The 23110-nt window shown below is 45.6% G+C and overlaps 1 protein-coding gene across 10 annotated transcripts in view; it reads right to left on the bottom strand.

The window, feature by feature from the left end:
• LOC149867521 (sodium channel protein type 1 subunit alpha) overlaps nt 1-23110 on the bottom strand; it is a 176689-nt gene that overhangs the window by 51954 nt on the left and 101625 nt on the right. For all 10 annotated transcript variants that reach the window (XM_090045575.1, XM_090045566.1, XM_090045570.1 and 7 more), the window contains 2 exons: nt 9675-9792; nt 1511-1665 (listed from right to left, as the gene is read on the bottom strand). In XM_090045575.1, the coding sequence (XP_089901701.1) occupies nt 1511-1665; nt 9675-9792 (273 nt within the window). The remainder of the gene's footprint in view (nt 1-1510; nt 1666-9674; nt 9793-23110) is intronic.

Genomic DNA, 23110 nt, shown 5'->3' with positions numbered 1-23110 from the left:
CCCCCAAAGGGTGTTGCAGGTGAGTGGGGAGCCAGGGGGGTGGGGTGAGCAGATCCTGATTTTGGCCAATGGGGAGGGGGTGATGGGGCCCTGATTCAGGCTGGCAGGACAGCATGGGGTCCCAGAACTTGATTCCTCTCAGTCAGGTGGAGGCAGAGTCACCTCCATCCAGCCCCAGCTACCATCCAGCATCAGTCCAACAAGGGCTGTGTGGCTTCTATGGCATGTCAATGGCTGGGAGCTCTCCCTGTGCCTACACCAGGGTCAGGCAGATGGGGACTATGCCCACACCCCTGCTCCTCCCAGGCCTCCACTCCTCAACCAGCTTCCAGTGGTGGGGAGCTGCACTGGGGCTGAGCAGCAGGAAGTTGAATCTATACTGTTGCCTATGTTGCAGCTGGGAGTTGAGCAGGGGGAAGAGAGGGGGGAAAAAAAAGCAGGAGCCTGGATGCAGCTTCCAGTTGTCTGGCCCTGACTCCCCCTACTGTCTGGTAGTTATGCCCACGACATAGCTGCAGGGATGCTTGAGAGGGTGAAGGGGAGGGGAGAAGCAGTGGCAGCAAAGGCACAGCTGGAAGTTGCCTGGGCCTGGAGCAGCTCCTCACTGACTAGCTCCAGAGCAGGTGTGAGCACAAGCGTAGGTTCAAGCCCTATGTCTGGAGCCCTATCTGCGGATCAGATCAACTGGCTCTGCAGGCTCCCTATGTTGCCAACCCCTAGGATAGACAAATAAGTTATTACTTGGTCCCACCCCACCTAGTAGTAGCAAGGCGTTATAACAGATCCTAGTAAAAGCAGCTGGTTGTCTGTCCACCATGTAATTTATATCAGAGTACAGAAACCAGGTAAATTATACCAGTGTAGATGTGTCTCATGTCCATGCCCCCTAATATTTTTTAAACAGGCTTGAGTCTTCAAAGGAGCAGTTCATCAAATACCAATACTGTCAATATTAAAAGTTTGCTAGCAGACTTGTGGAATTTTCAACATACAGTTACAAAGCACATTGCCTCAGGTCAATGTGTATCATTTTATAGACACTTAGCTTTCTTACCCTATAATTTATGTGAAGCCTTCAGGATACTGCTTATAGCATGTCTATGTGCTGTATTTCTTTGGTTGTTACTGTTGTATGCTGAAGAAAGTTATTCATATTAAGTATATTAGTATTAATTAGTTACTTATTTTTTGATCCTTATTCATTATACAGCATTTGTAACTCATGGTCCCTCACTATGTCTCGTCTGTATCACTAGCTTTGTTAGAAGTAGTAGTACCCCCTTGAGAAATATGGCTGTTCTTCCAGTGGTATGCTGTTGTAAAGAACATTCCTTCTACCCTTTTTTCACTTCTAAACCACCAGGACAGGAGTGACCATAATTTGTCCCTTGGTATTTAAGGACAGGGTGTTTCATGTTTTATTTGCTGAGAAAAATATGCTAAAATGAATTTTGATTTTAAAAAGTTTTTTTTCCACAGAAACATTATATTCATTTCTTGTTTAACTCACCAGAGCACCACTACTAAGGAGAATCATAAAGACAATGAAGGTCTCAAACCAGTTGTGTTCAACTATTCTGAAGCATGTTTTCCTAAGGCTCCACCATTGTTTTCCTCTCCCATCTTCTACACTGACTTGACAGCATTTAAACCTTCGTACACAGTCTGTAAAACAAGATACCTATTGAGAAGGCAGAATAGAGGAATTGTGCTTAAGTAGTTAACTTCTGACTATTCATTTAATTACCTATATACCCACTACCTTTCAATGAATTATACTATAATAAAATCGAAATTCAGATAATATAAAGTCCATTTTTTCAAGCAGTGAAATCAAATATACATCTACTGAGACAAGTGCATTTGCCATTAAGAATGGGGGAAAGTATTTCTAATTAACTGGTTGTTGATTAGGTACTCAATAATATACAAATATAGGAAGATAGCCCTTTCCACATAAAACCAAATTAAATACAGACAACATGTTATACAGCTAAGCTTCAAGCAAGTTTATAATTCATTAAAACTACTTATGTGTAGAAAATAGTTATTATTGATATTCAAATATGACTGTGAGGTTCCAGTGAGGTTCAGGGCCAAGATAAGACACGATTCATACCCTAAACAGTATACTTTTGTGGGTTAAAGTGGATAATGTGCTGAATTAAGTGAATCTGAAGGAAGAACTGAAACAAAAGAGGTATACATGCTTACAAGAAGGGAGGTTTGAGGTATAACAGAAGAACTTACAGCAGTGAGAGTCAAGGTAATATAAAAGAGAGGCTTTCATATATTGGCTCAAGAGAAATTCAAGGCACCAGGAGTAGGATTAGGAGAAAATGAGTGCAGAGATGTAGGCAGGGAAAAAATTGTGGAGTGCCTTGAAGATGAGGTTCACATGTCAGAACTGGATGTAAAAGCAAAGACAGCACTGTTATAAGAAGTGTGGAAGAGGATTATGAATGGAATTGGAACACAATATATTTTAAGCCGAGTTTAGTAATACTAGGTACGACATAAAGAAACAAAGGGAAAGACCATAGTAGTTTGGAGATAAATAGGAAAAGCATGATTTATAGACACTCTACAAAGAAAGAAGTGACAACTTTCTTGAATCAGGATCATAACAATATCTACCTTCCATTCTCCAAATCAGTATTGCAATGTATGAATTTGAAAGCAGAAATTTTAAAAAAAAATGGTAATATCTTGCACAATTCTGCCACATCTCAATTCAGGAGCTCAACTTTTTTTTACTTCTTTTTAAAAAATCCATAAAGTACTGTCAATTTTAAATCAGTTTATAATTTTTACAAATGCATTCAGCGTAAATCATCCACATAAAGAAATCTTGGCCCTTCAAATGGAGGGTAAAATGGGATAGAACTTTATCTCCTTGTTTTCATAAGTTTACTTTTTTCCTTGACTAAAAATTCAGAAATACATTATGATGAATTTAATATACCAAGATACACCATTATTTTAGACAACTTAAGCCAAATGTTACCTTTTACACAACTGGTATGAGACATTAAATGTAATGTAAGTAAGGGTAATGGGTAGAGCTTCCTACTTTGGATAAATGTCTATACAATCAGCATATTTCTATAAAGGTAGAAGCATATGCTTCTAGTGATATCTTCAATAGTCACACAATAAATTAATTATACAAAATGGGTGATACTGATGAACATATGTTACAAATTGTCTTAGGTATAAGGCTCATTGACAGAGCTATGTAAAATAAATATATATATACATACATACATCTATATATCTATTTATCTCAGCTATTTATACTGGCCCCTCCCTTCCATGATGTACAAGTATATGGGGAGGTGCTCTCTACTCAATGCCTATAGTAAGTTAGGACAAGATGATCAGCTGGGCAAGAAACAGGTGTCACAGAACAGCTGATCGATTTCAGAAGGAGAAACACATCGCCCCTTGTCCTGCTATTGATGTTGTAGGACAAGGGGTGATGTGATCTTTTGCTTTACCCGCTCAGTCAGACTGGGGACACAGGTCTGGCTGAGCAGGGAAAGCAGGGCTTTTTCCCATGCAGCCAGACTTTTTTTCCCTGTGATCATGGAGGAATGGGTCTGACTGAGCAGGGGAAGTGCCACAGAGATAATAGACGTTTACCTCAATAAAATGGCAGTGTTTATTTCCCCCTTTGCTTGTGCCACTGATTTTCCTTTCCTGTAAAGGGTATTAACATATATTTGCTCAGATATCAAAGGGTATTGACATCTATTTGCTCATCATCTATGCACCATAAACATCTGTCTCTACTCTTAGTGATTTGACTTCTGTTCCTCCTGTAATATGAATTAGCCAAAGATTTTCCACTGTTGGGAAACATTCTTCAGAACTGTGATATACTTTGGCCTAGAAGTTTACTCCAAGTGGGAGAATAGTAGTTGGAAATATGGTGAAAATCAGGCTGAAGGAATCTACTTATCACTATGCATTGACAGAAAAACACCTGGGGCTGAATTCACTGGCAGACTTAAGCTCAGCATTGAAACCTATACATTTTAGCTGCCTTAATGGAACAATACCAATCTAGGGCCATGTTACCCATTAATTTTAGGTGGCTTCTGGAGCTTTTAACCCCTGGATTGTTCACACATTAACATCTGAAACTAGTTCTAAGCACACTTTAGGTATCTTAAAGTTACACCACTCCAGAGTAAGTTTCTCTCTGATCCATGTTACCCAGCTCATGTTTCATTAATTCGTGGCCATTCCCTACAGATGAGCTGCTCCAGTTGCAGTCCTCCAGCATCCCAGGATGTAGTATCCCCTTTCCCACCCTCCTGTCCTGCGTACACAAACTTTCCAATCCTGCACTCTACTGCCCAGGGGGTGGCTCTGGCACCAAGCCAACTCCCCCTCCTGCCCTGGGGGTGTGACCTTCCCACCTCAAGGGATGCAAACCTGTGCAAACAGCCTGCAGAGCACATGCCAAGTGGCCAGGTCTCAGGACATGGTTGGGTCAAGGAGTGGGGTCTAGGAGGGTGGGGGAGAACATGGTAGGGGGCTGGATTGAGTCCTCATGATGTAGGGCTTCTTTCCCAGGGCAGGGGCAGGAGCTCCCCCAAAAGGGCCTTCCCTCATCATTCCCACCTCCCAGGCACCCTGGGAAGCATGGCCCCTAAACCTCAGTTCCAAATCCCAATTTATTAAAACATAAGGCCTTACATCCTCTTTATTTCTTTTGAAATTCTTTTTCTACTTTTTTACGTCTTTTTATTTTATTCTTCAGTGGCTGAATTCCTTCATCAGCCTTCTCCCACCCTCATTTTCTTTCCACCTCTCATTTCATTACTCACCCCCATCCCATTAATTCTCCACCTCCCAGCTTCATGTTCCCACCACTCGAACCCATCTTTTACACAACCACTCACCTGGAGCAGGGATAGAAGCCTGTCCTGGCCTTGTAGTGGCAAATCACAGCTGTAGTTCCTAGTTAAGCCCTCGCCTTCCAGCCCTCTATTAGCAAATCACAGCTGTTCAGGTGGGTGATAGTCAGAGAAGGATTTGGGCCTTAGGGTGCGACCATTCCAAACTCAAACCAACACTAACGCCAATCACCATCTGAGCAGCTTAAAGTGCAATGTGTAACAAGGTTCTTAGGCATCTATGCTTCCTATACACAGAACAGGAAAACGTAGATGCCAAAGAATGGGTATTACAAAAGCCAAGAAGCAGAGCAGGGAGCTAAGCCAGCCAAGCAAAATGTCAAAGAGAGACTCAGGGACATAAGTTCTTAACTCTAAGTTGATGGCAGGCACATATCTCTTCCTATGATTTATGCGTCTTTTTCTGGAGTTAGAGGCCTAAGTCAGTCCATTCTTGCAAAAAATGCGGAAAGAGGTTTCCTACTTTGACACAGTATTCCAGTTGTCAGAACACTCACTTCTAATGTAGAAAACATAGATTCAAATTCCACCCCTGCCTGCTGAGGTTCAAACTCACATTCTTTTACCTCTTAAGAGACTGCTTTAATCATAATACTATGGGGTATTCTGGTGTTGGCCTCTCTTAAAAACTTCCTGCTGAAAGTATTCCATTCCATATATTTTTTGGGATGAAGACATGGAGCATGACAATGAGGATGACATTATAGCTCAGTAATTATGGCATCACCTAGTCTAAGAAGGACCAGTTTCTGGTCAGTCCAGGAATAACCCTGGTCCTTCTTAGCCTATGTGATGCCATAATCACTGAGCTATAGTGTCATCTTCACTGTTTTGCTCCCTGTCTTCAGCCCAAGCAATAGTTCAGAGTAATATTTTCAACAAGAGAGACTGAAAAAGCCCCAGCCCAGAATAAGCTGGTGGTTAGGACAGAATGCTTGCAGGTGAAAGATGTGGGTTCATATCCATTTAGACAGAAGGAAGATTTGAAAATGGCCTCTCATATCCCAGGGGAATGCTTTGATCACAGAGTAAAGATGTGGGACACCAACACCTCTAACTGCCTGTCTCCATTGTGCCAGATATGCTCTGAGTCTATTTACTGGATTGGGCCCTGAAGTCGAGACAGATGGAGAAAACCTAATGTATAAATACCACTGGGGATAGTTTGAGATAAGTGCCATGCTGCTTAGTGCTTGCAAGACTTAAATCAGGGGTCAGCAACCCCTGGCACGCGTGCCGAGCATGGCACACAAGGCCATTTTGTTCGGCACGTGACCACCAGCCTAAGTTCTAGGCAGCTGCTGCCAGCCACGGAGCCCAGGCTTCTCCCAGCAGGCATTTGGGAGGCTGCAAGCCCTGCTGCAAGCAGTCTGGGCACTATGGCTGGCAGCAGCTACCCCAGACCCTGGGCCGGCTGCAGCCAGGAGGCTGCAAATAGCTGCTGCCTCCCTGCCCCAGCTAACAGGTGCAGGGCCAGCACCTGCTGCCTTCCTGGAGCCCAGGGCAGGAGACAGCCAGGGCCAGGGCACTGGGGGAGAAGCTGTTTGCAGCCTCCTGGCTGCAGCCTGCCCAGTTTTTGGGTAGCTGCTGATAGCCACAGGGCCTGGGTTGCTCGCAGTAGGTAGCTGGGAGGATACAAGTCCTGCTGCAAGCAGCCCAGGATCCATGGCTGGCAGCAGCTACCCAGAGCCTAGGTCGGCTGCATCCAGGAGGCTGCAAACAGCTGATGCCTCCCTGGCCCCAGCCCCAGCTCCAGCCCCTGCCCCAGTTCCAGTCACCTCCCAGCCACAGCCCAGGGCAGGCAGCAGGTGCTGGTGATGCTGCCCTCCCCCACTGCCTCTGCAGAGCAGTGTGCAGAACCTGGCATGGCAGGGCACTGGGGAGGCACACGAAAGCTGCCTGTTGTTCTGGCCACACTTCCCCTGAAGGTGGGGGCAGCAGCGAGGGGCACAGCCCTGTGCTGCTGCCCACGCTGCCCCCGTGCACACAGGGGAAGTGTGACCAGGGCAACGTGTAGCATGCAGCAGCAGGCAGCTTCGTGTGCAGCCCTTCTGTGTGCTGCCACTCTGGGTTGCAAGCGTTGTGCTCCGGAGGGTCCAAAGGAGGGCAGCAGGGCCAAGAGTGCAGCGTGTGTGACCTAGGGTGGCAGCACACTGAAGTTTTATTTATTGTTACCAGGTTTACAATTTTTAAAAAATGTGGTATTTACCATAAAAAAGGCAAAATTTATTATTCTTAATTATACTAATATGCTGTGCATCCTGCCATGTACCCCCTGCCCTCATTTGTTTTTCTGGCATGCCGGCACTCCAGCACCTTCCAAGGTGCCTACCCCTGACTTAGATTATTCTGTGCCCAGTGCCCAAGTTACAAACATTAAGAAACCTTTTGAAATTGAGAACTTTAGTTATTCTTCCAGTTAACTTTAAATTTACTTAACTTGTGATCCAAGCCTATTTTCTATAAGTAGTTCTTCTATAATGTCTTAATTACTTATCCAAAACAACTCTAAGTTAGCATCGAATCCTTACTGACTCCGGATCTCTTTTTTTCCAATCTGGGTCAGGAAAATTAATCAGTAGCATTCATCTTCCTAATAAAGTTACACAGTCTGTATTCAAAGCTAATTCCAGGAATTACTCAGTAGAACCTCTTTAACTAAACTTTTTCAAACTGATTTTGACTCAAACCAATTCTACTTTATTGATATTACCCCTTTTCTCTATAGTCTATCACATTATTAGCACATGGCAATACTGCACCACCTTTCTTTATTTCTATCTTTCCCAAATAATTAATATCCTGTGTTCCAGTCACAACTGTTGTCCCTATATGTTTCTTTTTTTCCTGTAATATGTGACTTTGCATTCTGCATCAGTAGTTAAGTTTCCCCCTTTTTGTTGCCAAATCTCCTGGAATTATTTTACAACCATTATGGCTATTTCTTAATGACCACATCCAGTTTCAATGGCTTGATATGGCACAGTTCTTTCACAAACTGCACGCCCTACCTAATTACTGCTTTTATGCATATTAGTAGTCTTTCCCCATGCCATCCAACCTTCTGATTGGATCACTGATATGTCTTTCCCATATCCTTGTCTATCTGATTTTCTTTCTAGTGGCCACATCTACATGAGAAGCTGACTGCGCAATAACCCAATACTACTGCGCAGTAGCACTGCATGGCAGAAACCATGACATGATGCTACTGGGCAGTAGTATTAGACTACCGCACAGCAGTGTTATGAAAAAGCTGCTCATCAGCCTTACTGCACATTTATTTAGTACGCTTTACACAGTACTAAATGTATAAGGTTTATACAAGTACTAAATGATTGTGCAGTAATTCAAGTTACTATGCAGTAGTGCCGCTGAGTGGTTTTTTTGTGATGCTACTGCTCAGTAGCCCCGAGACTACTGTACAGTACTATCGCATCATGGGTTCTGCCACGCTACTGCACAGTCAACATCTCGTGTAGAGGAGGACATTGTGTACTAAAGCCAGGTGTGGAGCTTACACAAGCTTCTTCCAAAGATCTCTTCTCACTGCTTAATTGAAAGCGGTTTTTATCTGTTATGTCAGCCTCAATTCCAGAGGTTTTTTGCCTGTTTTATTCAGGTGGAGTGCATCTGTCAGGAAAAGTCCTCTTTCTATGAATACAGTATCTAAACTTTCCAAAACTTTCCTAATAGTACCATTTGTTTACCTTCATTACCTGATCATACTTTCAACTTCCTTCTCTAGAAACCACAAATATTCCAGCGGAGTTCACCTAAGTAAGCCTCCACATTTTAGAGCATCTTCACCAGTCTGGCATAGTTATTCATTCTGGATCCATTCCAGTGGAAATCTTTCAGTGTCATCTGTTCTGACATGAAGGATGATCAGTGGATTCTTCCTTACTTTTATGAGGATCCTTTGCAGCCTTTGGTCCACAGCTCATATCTTTCATGGTGGCAGCCTGAAAAATCTAAATTTTGGAGGCTGGTGCCAAAAGCAGTAGTTAAGCACCTAACAAACCCTTACATAAATCTAGTTTCCTCTGCCTAGGGCCAAGTTTTCTCCCCAGGGAAGTGCTTAATAGCAATATGTGTATGTTTATTTAAAATTACAGAAATGCAGTATGAAGGATAAAAGACTGGAACAAACAACCATGCTGGGCTATTACTTTCTACTAGGGAGAACGAAAGAATGTGAAGATTGCTTCCTTTCATTTTGCTTATTTCTTAAATAAAGGCTCGGCCAACGTTTAAATCAAGACACACTGTATGGAGTTTTTTTTATTTGCCAGTCACTAAGTGCCAGTTTCAGGGATACTTATTCAACTTTAAAAGTATTTTGAAAGTTACCTATGGAAAAAAAGCTCTAGCATGCTAAGAGTGCTAATTATTATTTTTATCTAATTAGGATACTCTCTAACTCTTAGATACTACAGTAGGACACTAAGAAAAATAAATGGTTTCCTCTATTTTTAAACTGTAGTAATTTGTATATATGATGATTTGTCCATGGTCTTTTGTTATCTGAAAACATTATATTTCTGCAATATCAGGATAGAAGTAATAATTATCATCATTGTATATTATGAACTGAATAAACTGTTCCTAAATCCATAATTATTTACATATGTCAATGTTTTATAAAACAGTATTTCAAACTGTAAATACTTGTAAATAGTTTAAGTAGATATTTCTGTTCACTTCCTATTTTTGTTACTTTTGATTATATTTTGCTTTATTCACCTTCTGTAAAACAGGCTTCTGGCTCCATGGCTTCTTCAGGTTCAATTTCTGGCTGTTCTTCTGCTGGAAGTCCAATATCAACTGTGCTACCTTCAGATGAACTGGACAAATTTAACTTCTGTAAAAAAAAATTTTAAAAAGGAGAAATCACAGGAGCTCAACTGATGCATGTATGAGAAACATTACTAGTCAAGGAACATAACAAAAAGTTGACTCTGTTATACCTTTGAATTTGTATATATTCAGTTTATGTGACTAACAGATAATTTATATATGTGTGTGTGTATGTGTGTGTGTGTGTGTGTGTGTGTGTGTGTATACTTGTGGTCCTTTCAGTTTTCATTCTGCATTGTAGGCATCCTTTTAATAAAAGGACAAAACATCAGTGTAAGCAGGTTGCCTCACCTACTGACTTTGCAGGTAGGTTTTGGTCCCTGAGGAGCTCCTCAGCCAGTCCTCCCAAATAAAACACACTCTTTTAAATCATAGAATCAATGAGTCGGAAGGGACCTAGACAGATCATAGAGTCCGACCCCCTGGGCAGGAAGGAGCACTGGGGGTGGGAGGGGTCATAAGACCCCAGGCAGGTGCCTATCTAGTCTCCTCTTGAACATTTCCAGGGAAAGTGGAAGCAGAGAAGCAGAACAAGCAGTTTCCTCTTCTGTTCTCTCTCTTGGTCTTTTAGGCTCCCAGTAGGACTTCTTCCTCATTCACAGAATCATAGAATCAATGAGTCAGAAGGGACCTAGACAAAGCATTGAGTCCAACCCCCAAATGCCCTGCAGCTGGGATCTCTCAGCAGGGCTAACTGTTGTTACCTCTCAGCTCTGTGTTCTTGGGGAACCCTGACACAGGACACAGCCTGTCTGACTCACAAAGATCCCCTCCCCCACCTGAACAAGAACTGATTACGAAAGTGGGAGACACACCTAAAGCCTTCCAGATAAGGGTGACAAGAGTGAAACAACTGCCCTAGGTCTCATTTGCATGCAAGATGGAACCAGATGACAATTCGTTTACATGGAAGATGGAGAACAGAACGCCCAAAGCAAAGACCGCAGTGAATTCTAGGATCAGAGAAGCAGGGGAGCACTCCACAATGGAGAATCTGTGCTCCAAATGCTAATCAACCCACATTTACACACACCCATCTCAGCATTTATTAGATCAATTTTAATCTGGATTTACAAAGGACTTTCCCCCGCGCACACACACACACACACCTCTAAGCAGAAGTAAAAGTTTAATAGGAATCTCAGGCCATACATTCCCTGGTCCCACTATGGGAGTCCTACTTAAATTTGATTGACTAAAACTTGGTTGCTGAGTTTGGGAATGCTGGGGCAAAGATACCAAGTCAGAGAGGTATGGGGAACATTTGAACAATGGTTAAGGGTTCATCACAGCGTCCAGCCCTTTGGAGCCCTGACCACAAGTGTTGTCATACTTTTCCCAGGATGACTGGTGGAAGTCCTCCCCTCAAAAGTTATGAAAAGTCATGCTAAGCTGAAGCTTGTTCCAAAAGGTAAAAATCCAGAACCCTGATGCTGCAAGCTATCTATTGTTTCTGAAGAAACTATGAGGTATTCCAACCAGTATATCTGCTATCCATAGGAATTTCAAGCTGGATCCTAAGTGTCTGGTTACTCCTTAACCTTATGTTTTTCCTGGTTATTAATCAGTTTCTTGAGATGTTCCAAACCAGATAACCCCTTGTCAATAGAAAAGACAATTATTTACACTATTAAGAATGCTTTGAAGAAGCTGAACTGAGGGTATAAAAATCTGTAAGAAAAGCAGCAAAGTTGTGCTTCAAGAGGAGAAGTCTCTATGACACCATCCACTGTTGTTCCTGAGAAGCTGGAAGAAACAGACCATCTCCCTTCAAGGATTGTGCTAAGAACTTTAGCTGTCAGCATTGGAACCTGAGTGCATTGTAGTCATGAGATCCCAGCTCACTCTCTCTCCCTTTCTTTTCTCTTTAGGCATAGATTTCTGAACCTGAACTGTATGAGTTAAGCTTGAGCAAAGTTTCCCCAAATACTTAGTGAAACCAGGGTAGTATTGTAATTGTTTGTGTTTGTTTTCCTTTTCCTGCCTATTACTAATAGTACTGTTATATATTTCATATACTTAGCAATAAATAACTTTTATAGTCAGACTGGTAGTAACTGGGTATATTTTTCCTTCTCTACTTCTCCTTCCCCACTTGCTCTGCAGCAATGCTTCTTTTACCTAAGCTAAAGATCCCTGTGAAGCTCCAAAATACTGTGGGATCTGCTCATCAAGAGGCTAAAGATTGAGACTTGCTGAGTTTGAAACACAGAAGAGGATTGGCTTGTACAGGCTGATTGACCCAGTTTTGACCGGAACAGTCACACCCCCCCCCGCCCCCCAGGGAGGCACACCTAGACTAAGGGTTAGTGAGGAACTAGTTAGGGAACTTCTGAAGGGACTGGATGTATTCAAGTCAGCCGGTCCAGATGATCTCCACTCCAGACAGAGTACTAAAGGAATTGGCTGAGGTCATTGCAGGACCCCTGGCATGGCTTTATGAGCACTCATGGTGCTCTGGTGTGGTGCCAGAGGACTGGAAGAGGGCCAGCATGGTTCCCATCTTCAAAAAGGGGAACAAGGAGGACCCAGGAAACTATAGGCCAGTTAGTCTTACCTCGATCCTGGGCAAGCTTTTTGAGAAAATTATTCTGGCACATATCCACAAGGGGCCAGGAGGGGAGGTCATGCTTAGGGGCAACCAACATGGGTTCATTAGTGGCAGGTCCTGTCAGACCAACCTGGTGGCCTTCTATGACCAGGTCACCAAACCCTTGGATGCAGGGGTAGCAGTGGACATAGTCTTCCTGGACTTTCAGAAGGCCTTCGACACTGTCTCTCACCCTGTTCTCGTTAAGAAACTGGGGGACTGTACTGTCAACACCTACACGGTCAAATGGGTTGCCAAGTGGCTGGAGGGCCGCACCCAGAGAGTGATAGTGGATGGGTCATTTTCGACTTGGAGGGATATGGGCAGTGGGGTTCCGTAGGGCTCGGTCCTCGGGCCCGCATTGTTCAACATCTTCATCAGTGACTTGGACGAGGGGGTAAAAAGCACCCTGCTCATATTTGCTGATGACACTAAGATGTAGGAGGATGTGGGCATGCTAGAAGGGAGGAATAAGCTACAATTGGACCTAGACAGGTTACAATGGTGGGCAGACAAGAATAGGATGGGATTCAACACGAACAACTGCAAAGTGATGCACCTGGGGAGGAAGAACCAGCACCATACATACAGGCTGGGGAACTCCTTTCTTGTCAGTACAGAAGCAGAAAAGGATCTTGGAGTCATCATTGACTCCAAGATGAACATGGGCCGGCTGTGTGGGGATGCAGTCAGGAAGGCCAACCGTACCTTGTCATGCATCCACAGATGCATCTCGAATACGTCCAAGGAGGTGATCTTCCCTCTCTATGTGGCACTGGTCAGGCCGCAGCTGGAGTACTGCATCCAGTTCTGGGTGCTGCACTTCAAGAGGGATGTCGACAGCATGGAGAGGGTTCAGAGGAGGGCCACTCACATGATCGGGGGCAGCAGGGAAGGCCTTATGAGGAGAGGCTACGGGACCTGAACCTGTTCAGCCTCCACAAGAGAAGGCTGAGAGGGGATCTAGTGGCCTGTTACAAACTAGTTAGGGGGGGATCAGCAGGCATTGGGGGAGTCACTGTTCCCCCAAGCACCGCCAGGAGTGACCAGGAATAACGGTCACAAGCTGGCAGAGGGTAGATCTAGGCTAGATATCAGGAGGTGCTACTTCACTGTCAGGGCAGCTAGGATCTGGAACCAACTTCCAAGAGAAGTCGTGCTGGCTCCTACCCTGGGGGTTTAAGAGGAGGTTGGATGTACACCTTGCTGGGGTCGTTTGACCCCAGTACTCTTTCCTGCCATGGCAGACTAGATGATCTGCTCAGGTCCCTTCCGACCCTAGAAACTATGAAACTATGGCTCAGACGTGCCCTAATGAACTGAATGCTGGTCCATAAGGGTGTCAGCTGGACATCCAGCCAGATTCAGAGGTATTCTGTTTACCTGTGTGCTTGTGTATGACTGCAGTTTATTGTTGCTCTGATTAATTGTTTCTTGGCATATGAGGGTGTCAGCTTGTCCATGCTGATCAACCTGGCCGGGTCAGGCGTGTCACATTAATCTGTGTGTGTCTGTGTCTATGACTGATTTGGTGACTGGAGGAACCCAGCCCCATTGAAACTGAGTCCTGCAAGATAGCTCCATTGGGGCTGAGGACTTGCAGAAGGGAGATATACAACTCCATATAGAAACACAAGTAACACAAGCAGCACATTGATAGAATTACAAAGACCCTAGAAATGTATCCCTAATAAATGAGCACACCCCAAAGTGATAGGCAAATCTTGTAACACTGTTCCCTCTGAAAGGGATAGGTCACCCTGTTACAGTCAGATATTTTGTTCTTACAAAACTAGCTAAAATACACTGTCAAGTATTAACTGAGGAAAGGAGAAGTGACTTGCTTACATAGTAACTGATGTTCTTTGAGATATATTTCACACTTGTTGAGTGCATATGCTGAGGTTTTGCTAGTTAGCAGTGTTTGTTGTGTTTCACATTCTTGTGCTTTCCGTTGAGATTATAAAAAAGGATTCCCAAATATGTCTCGATTTTTTTACCATTAAAAGAACCCATGAGGCATCAGGCATGGAATATGCCTACAAATTACACATCTCAAAAATACCAGTTAATGTGTATAGATAAGTAACCTATTTCTGCTATAACTGATTATTCATAAGCTCATTATAAAATGTTAGCCCCTAAAGAACAGTTTTATTCAGAGATTGGGGCAAGTGAATGTAGCACAGTCCTACCAAATTCTGCATTATCCCTTAAATCTTCACAAACATATAACACTTTCAGAGAATTTACCATCTCATAGAACTGCTTTCTGGGTGCCTCAAGTTAAGCAACATTTTGAAACTGAAAAATAACTGTCCCTGAGCTTGCAAAGCCTTGTCTACCCTTATATACTATAAGTAGTCCAATTGACTTGGATGGAAGTATTCATGGTGCATAAAGATAAATATAGCTACATTTTTCAAGTCTATAGAGTTGGTCTGTCAGTACTAAATGCACATTTCCAGAGAAAAGCTGAAGATAGGTGTCTGGCACCATGAGGCTAGACTGAGGATAGGGAAGTAAGCCTATCTAGAAAAAATAAAACTCTGAATTCAAACCCACATTGCCTTGTGAGGAATTAAAATGACTCTGAGTCTAGAGCTATTGCTTCAAACAGTGACTGCTGTCAATAAGACCACCTGACCAGGCAAAAAATTGACTAGATGGTTCTCAGATCTGACCAGTGGTTTCAAACTTTTTTGGCCACATAACGCTTTACTAGCAAATTACTGCACATACCCCTGCTACTGCACATATCCCCTGCTACCTCACAACAGCGGGTGTTAAGGTCTGTGTTAAACAATCAGAAACTTCCCACCATTATTAAAGTGTAGGTAAATACCCCATGGCATAGCATGATGTATCTCTGGGGTATTCGTACCCCGGTTTGAAAAACATTGAGATAAATGATCTGAGTGACCAACCATACAGCTGAGTGGGGACTGCTCAAGGAGAATGCTTGATTGCAGCAATAATTACACATTTCTTATTTACTGGTCCTTGCAGATGATAGAGGTACTAAATTGACAAACTTTCTTATTGCTCGTCACTAAATAAGTTAACTAGTTTCATATTTCAGTAGTAATCAACATGAGGAAATGTAGTTTGGAGTGCAGAGGTGGCCTGGAATTCTGCGCATCACAGGTAGAAAAAAATCCAGGACTTGTATCCCAAACAAGTGTAAAAAATGGAAGAATAAGCAGAGCCTGTAATGATTCAAAAAGGAATTATCAGCAAAGAAGTTTCCATCTTAGAAGTCAAGAAGTATAGGGATAAAGTATTAAAAGTCAAGCCAACTTTGATCTTCCAAATATTGAAACAAATAGCAAAAACTTCTTCATTTATTTGAGCACCAAGAGAAGGAGGGAAAAAATAGGCTAATATTCATGAGGATAGGGTAGAGATAAATTGGCTCCACAAAAGAATGACTACTTTGCCTCATTTCACAGTAAGAGAAACAATGAAAACCAGGTCAATGGCAGCATGGGTAGTGGGAAGTTTGGAAGGCTTGGACAATAGAAGTCGTGGACCATATCCCAGGTAGAAGCAAAATTCAAAGTCTTTAATGCACTGAACTCATATTAACTAGATAATCTTCATCCCAGACTTATGAAATAACCAGCACATAAAATTACAGATCCAGTAACAGATATTTTTAATAAACTTGTCATGATGAGATTTCACCACTAGTGGAAAATAGCAAATATGGTGCAATGTAGGCTATTTAAGAAGTTGAGAGACAAGGCAGACAAACACATAAATAGTGTAAATTTGCCAAATCCCACTGATTTCAATAATAAAGGCACTGCTTAAGGCGATGCTTGCGTACTAACTGATGTGGGAACAGCCTCCCAGAAGCTGTCTGCAGCTCATGAATGCTCATATTATTGTTACTCAGAGCCTGCCCTCAGGCTCTGCTCAGCTGTTTGCACCTCATTAAGCCTCATTACATTGCTACTCAGAGCACTTCTAACAGCAGGACCAGGTCAATTTCTGATTTTAGGACTGCTGAAAGCAGATAACTCTTGGCAGTTGAGATATACTCCAAGCATTAACTGAGTATTCCATATACTGGGCAATATTCTGATTACTAAATGAGTTCGCTATAGCAGATTATAGCGTGCTTATAATTAAGAAAAGGGGGGAAAGCAATGTTGGGAATAGTAGGATCATTAGTCTGAACTCCTTAGTAAGGAAGAATATGTTAGGAAGTAAATATTGAGAAGGCTCTGGACTTTTCCAAAGTCATGACAATTAACACTGCCATCGCTCCCCTGCTGCCAAATTTCCAGACCCATGGGAAGCCCCAAAGACAGGATGATATGGCTCCATGGACAAAATCTAGCTTGCGGGCTGTAGTTCAAGGACCACTGTCCTAAGTTATATGGAGTGAGGTATTTCCCATCAACATAGGAAAGTACCGATAAGAAAGATTTGCTGAACCTAGGAAGGGAGATGCAAGGAGCAAAGATGATTTGAATGTATGTTAGGAAGCTCAGGTTCTTCTGCTTCATGTTGCATAAAAGATTGTATATAGGACTAAAAAAACCCACCTAAACATGTGTAGTTGCTTGGGGAATTTTGTATTTTTTGCTGTACTTTATAACATTCAGAACTCTTCTTTAGGTATTACAGCAGAAATCCAATGATTATTTATCAATTTTGCATATCAGAATGATTTGACTAACAACTGCCCATAGTATTTTAACAGTTTTTACTTTCCCTTATGGTGGCTTCTTCTTCACTGCAGCTAACAAAGGAAACTAATGAAAAGGGTAATTAAAGCTCATGTTCATGTGCCAAAATCAAGTATCAGTGGGAGGTCAGATTTCAGCCAGTACGTATTTCCTGTTTAGACTTCAGCTGAGCCCTGCAAAAAGCCAGAAGCCCTTTCTTTCTCTGCTGTCAGTCATGACTCATGACTGCAAAGCACAAGATTCTCTGTTTCAAAGATGGTAAGAATGTAAGTTCCAGAAGTAAAAAGGAGAAGGAACAACCTTTTTTTCATTTGGCACCAAGGAATATTGTGCTCTTGGTATGCATGTCTTCACTGATATTAGCTGCTAGCTTGATGCTGATGATTGCCCTGGGTTCTATTCAGGCACCTATTCAGCCAGAGATATCAGTATCTCCTGGGGCTGCAATGTGTGGCTGCAGGGTGGTTGGCGTTGGTGGTATCTTCATCTTTCACAACATATACCCTGTGTCACCATGTGGAGCTTGGTAAGTATGTCTCTAGAGATTATCTGGTTTTGTTCTTGTGTGAAGACATACCTGTCAGTCTTTGCCCTTCCATTCCCAGTGACCCTTCTCAGTGCCACTCCTCTGCACATGAGGTGTAGTAATGGCTTTGATTGCTCTACCTAATCTTTGTTAATGCTTGACTACAGTAAATGTTTGACTATCCTAGACAATGGCCACTTATTGCTATTAGAATGTATTTGTAGCCTTTTTTCCTGATGATCTTTTCACAAGGTGCTTTTTTTTTCCTTTTCTTTTCTCAGGTGACCCAAAATATAACCAGGGGTCCGGGTTTTCTGGGAAACCTGAAACAACCACAGATTTTACCTTTTACCGGAGGCAAACATGGATTTCTCATTTTCATAGATTTCATAGATTTCATAGACATTAGGGCTGGAAGGGACCTCGGGAGCTCATTGAGTCCAGCCCCCTGCCCAAAGGGCAGGAAGTCAACTGGGGTCATAGGATCCCAGCAAGATAAGCATCCAATTTACTCTTGAAGCTGTTCAATGTAGGTGCTTGAACCACCTCCGCTGGCAGACTGTTCCAGACCTTGGGGGCTCGGACAGTAAAGAAATTCTTCCTTATGTCCAGCCTAAAACGGTCTTGCAGGAGTTTGTGACCGTTCGACCTCGTCATCCCTTGGGGCGCTCTGGTGAACAAACGTTCCCCCAGATCCTGGTGGTCACCCTTGATAAACTTATAGGTGGCCATCAGATCACCCCTGAGCCTATGCTTTTCCAAGCTAAAGAGACCCATGTCTCTCAGCCTGTCATCGTAAGATCTGTTTTCCTGACCTCTGATCATGTGCGTGGCTCTCCTCTGGACTCTCTCAAGCTTCTCCACATCCTTTCTGAATTGTGGAGCCCAAAACTGGACGCAGTACTCCAGCTGCGGCCTCACCAAGGCCGAGTACAAGGGGAGAATGACATCCCGGGATTTGCTCGAGAAGCATCTATGGATGCAAGCCAGCGTTTTGGTCGCTTTATTAGCCACAGCATCGCATTGCAGGCTCATGTTCATCTTGTGGTCAATGATGACACCCAAGTCTCTTTCTTCTGTAGTGCTATCCAACGTAGCACTGCCGAGCCTATAAGGGTGCTGCAGGTTTTTCCTCCCAAGGTGGAGAACCTTGCATTTTTCAGTGTTAAACACCACGAGGTTCTTGTCAGCCTGGATCACCCGCCTATCTTCTGGCGTGGATGCTTTGCCCCAAAGTTTGGTGTCATCGGCGAACTTGACCAGTCCACTCCTGACTTCAATGTCCACATCGTTAATGAAGATGTTGAACAGTATGGGTCCAAGGACAGAGCCTTGAGAGACCCCACTGGTCACAGGGCACCATGATGAGTGACTGCCATCAATTACAACCCTCTGGGTCCGACCACGAAGCCAATTTCCCAGCCAGCGAATCGTGGTGGAGCCAAGGCCACAACTGGCCAGTTTGGCCAAGAGGTGATCATGGGATACCAGATCAAAAGCTTTTCTGAAGTCAAGATATATGACATGAATCTCTTCTCCCTTGTCCAGATGATAGGTCACCCGGTCATAGAAGGAAACGAGATTGGTCAAACAAGACCTACCCGCAACAAACCCGTGCTGGCTGTCCCTTAGAATGTTAGCCTGGGCCAGTCCCTCAAGGATGGCCTCCTTAATAAACTTTTCTGAGATCTTCCCCAGGATAGAAGTCAGGCTAATGGGCCTGTAGTTAGCCGGATCCACTCTCCTCCCTTCCTTGAAGATCGGCACCACATTGGCCTTCTTCCAGTCTTCGGGCACTACACCAGAGCACCAGGAGTTTTCAAAGATCCGTGCCAGGGGCTGGGCTATGACGCTCGCCAGGTCCTTGAATACCCTGGGGTGCAGGTTGTCAGGGCCAGCTGACTTGAAGGTATCCAGCTTCTCAAGAGGTTCCTTCACGAGGTCAGCATTTATGGAGGGTAGGGGATCCACATCACCCGGATCTCCCTGTCCCATAGCAGGCATGGGCGTCCCATGGGACTGATGAAAGACTGACGCAAAGTACCTATTTAATAGGTTGGCTTTTTCCTGGGCATCAGTTGCCAGTTGCCCCATCTGGTTTAGCAGGGGTCCAACGTTGCCCTTGCTTTTCCTCCGGCTCCCCACATATCTGAAAAAGGACTTTTTGTTGTCCTTGATGCCTGAAGCTAGTTGGAGTTCAGTTGCAGCCTTGGCTTTCCTGGTTTGGTCCCTGCAGGACCGGACCAGTGCAGAGTAATCCTCCTTGGAGGTGAATCCCATCCTCCATCCTTTGTAGGCTTTCCTTTTAAGCCACAGGAGGTCTGCTAGGTCCCTGGAGAGCCAGGGGGGCTGCTGTGCCTTCTTGCTGCCTTTCCTCCATGTTGGAATAGATTTAGCTTGTGCATTGAGGATCGCTTCCTTGAGGAGCAACCACTCTTCTTGAACTCCCATCACCCTGGGGTCATGGTCCCTGAGGGTCTGACCAACTAGCCTCTTGAGCTTGTCAAAGTCGGCTTTTCTGAAGTCAAGGACTTCTGTGTTGCTGACTGACTTGCCAGCTTTACAGCGGATGGTGAAGGTGATCAGCTCATGGTCGCTGTCACCCAGCTTCCCATCAATCTCTAGGTCGCCAATTACGTCGTCCCCTGTAGCCAGTACCAGGTCGAGCAGCGCTTTGCCTCTCGTTGACCCATAGACTTCTTGAGTCAGGTAGAGGTCATCCACGCATGAGAGAAAGCTTTGCGACCACTCGGATTTTGCTGAGTGATCTTCCCACGAGATGTCCGGGTAATTGAAGTCACCCATGACAACCAAGGTCCTGGAGCAAGCGGCCTCAGTCAGTTCCCGGGCGAACTCCTGGTCAAGCTCAGGACTTTCAGTGGGAGGTCTGTAGTAGACTCCCACCGTTGCGTCCCCTGTGCCGTATTCCCCACGAATTTTTACCCAGAGGGTCTCTAGCTGTCCATGCCGGTCACCAACATCAGCTTGCAGGGACATGTAGCTTTCCTTCACATAGAGAGCTACACCCCCACCCCTTTTGTCAACACGATCCCTCCTGTACAGGGTATAGCCCTCTATACCCTTGGTCCAGTCATGGGTGGAGTCCTACCAGGTCTCTGTTATCCCAATGACATCGTATTTCTTTGCACTGAGCAGGAGGACGAGCTCATCCTGCTTGTTGCCTAGGCTCCTGGCATTAGTGTACAGGCAGGCAAGTGTGCCCTTGGGGGCTCTTGCCTTGCCCACAGATTGTGCCAGGGCTGAGGCAGGGGTCGGCTCCCTTAAGTGCCTTGGTCCGCTGGCTTTGCAAGGGTCGCTCAGCGGGCCAGCAGTGGCAGTAGTCCCTCCATCCCCCAGAGGGCTTAGTTTAAAGCCCGGTTGAGCAGGTCAGCCAGCCTGGCTGAGAAGAGCCTCCTCCCCAGGGGAGAGAGGTGGAGGCCATCTCTTCCCAGCAGCTCGCTGCCTCTCTCGCCAAAGAGCGGGCTGTGGTCATGGAAGCCAAAGCCTTCCCAATGACACCAGTGCCGCAGTCTTTGGTTCACCGCGTGGATCCTCCTCTCCCTCCTCAGTCCATAGCCCGAGACTGGGAGGATCAACGAAAACACCGCCTGAGCTCCCAGACCCCTAAGCCCCATTCCCAACTCCCTGTAGCGCCTCATGACCTGTCTGGGGGTGCTCCGAGCCGTGTCATTGGTGCCCACGTGAATAAGGAGCATGGGGTAGTGGTCTGTGGGCGGGAGGAGCTGCGGGATCCTCTCTGCAATGTCTCGGATTCGGGCCCCCGGGAAGCAGCAGACTTCCCAGGCTAAGGGGTCGGGGCGGCAGATTGCCCCCTCAGTGCCCCGCAGGATGGAGTCTCCCACAACAAACACCTTTCGCTTTGTCTTGGGGAGAGCGGGGCCAGTAGCTGCGGTCGAGCCTGGGTTGCCTGCGGGAGCCGGCAACTAAGCAGTCTCTGCTGGGGCTGCAAGAGGTGCGAACCTGTTGCTAAGCTCCGACGAGGGAGGGCCCTTGGTGCGGCGAGCCTTCAGGCCCTTGACCACCTTGGTCCATGCCCCTGACTGGGCAGAGTGGGAGGTCCCAGAGTCCTCCTTAGTTGTGGAGGGAGACGGAGCTCTCACCTGCGGCTCCCGGGGGAGAAGGGCCTGGCAGTAGGAGTCTAACTCCTGCTCGCAGTCCCTGATGGCACGCAGTCTGTGGACTGTGGCCTGGAGCTCCTCCGGCTGGCGCGCCAGAGACCCCAGGAGGGAGCAGATCCCGCAAGGGGAGGTGGCCATGCTCCCGGTCCCCAGAGCCTGAAAAAGGGACAGGCAGCCCCCGCAGCCAAGAGCCTTTTACCAGAGAAACCCATGGGTTTTGCAGTTTTGAGTTCCAGCATGCAAGGGCTGGGAGGGAGCAGGAGGCAGGTGGTTAGACAGGAGGTGCCATATACATATATATGCACATGGCCACCAGGCAGCCTGGAAAGCAGCTCCTACAGGTAAGAGGCCCCCATAGGGAGGGAGTTGGGCAGGGCTGGGATTGGGGTTGCTGCCCAGCAGCGTGATGTGTGGAGTTTGGGGCTGCTATATGTGGCTGCAGTGCTCCAGCAAGAAACAGAAAGGGACTGTGGGCAGCTTGTCCTAGGAGTTGGGGGGAGGCATCAGCTCCCTGCCACTGCATGTACTCCCAGGAGCTGGGAGGGACCCATGTCACCCAAGTCTGTGCACGAGGTGAGTGCATACTGCTCACTGTGGGCTCAGGCTGTCATCCTGCTGCCTTCTCCAAGACCTCTACAGCCCAGCAGGTGCAACACAGTGCTGCAGAGTACAGTGGGGCCATGTGGGGATCCCCTTGCCACTGTGAGCTCTGTGCTGCCCTGGTGATGCATCCCCAGCAGGCATGGCACCAGCAGAGGCAGCGGCATGGGGTTGTGCCCCTCCCTGCTGCTGTGCGCACAGATCTGGGGCCCCCGGGAGTGCACACAGAGGTGGGGAGCCAGGCCCACCCTGCCCAAGCCAGCAGCAGGCAAGAAGCAAGGGGGAGCTGGGGTCGACTCTGCTGCAGCAGCCACCACCTCCTGCTGGGGACAGGGGGCTGTGGACCTGCGTCTCTGGCCTTATAGTCCTGACAGCTGGGGGAACCCTCCAGTAGGGTAGGGGCAGGGGTGGCAGGAGGTTGTGGCTTGCAGGTGATGGGTATGAGCAGGGCTGGTGGGGATTGTAGCAGGGTGTGAAGAGCACCAGCAGGGCCAGAGGGTTGTGGTGGAGTGGGGGTGAGAAGCATGAGCAGGGCCAGGGAGCTGTGGGAGGGAGTGAGGGGTACCAGCAGGGCTCTGGGGGTCAGTGAGGGGCCTTTTATTTTAATAATGGATTTCAGGGTTTTTATCAGAGAATTTGTGATTATTTTTATTAGGGAAAACCAGGATCTCTGAGTATCACTCACCCAACTAAGTTGGTCACATAGAGCATTTATATATGTACCTTTGTCTGCTCTGATGTGCCAGAAATCCAGCACGTTGACACAG

This window comes from Crocodylus siamensis, chromosome 4, assembly GCF_052110815.1.
Source record: "Crocodylus siamensis isolate JL-2025a chromosome 4, ASM5211081v1, whole genome shotgun sequence".
Taxonomy (NCBI): domain Eukaryota; kingdom Metazoa; phylum Chordata; order Crocodylia; family Crocodylidae; genus Crocodylus; species Crocodylus siamensis.
The sequence above is the reverse complement of the archived record's forward strand: the minus strand, read 5'-3'. Positions and strand labels throughout refer to the sequence as shown.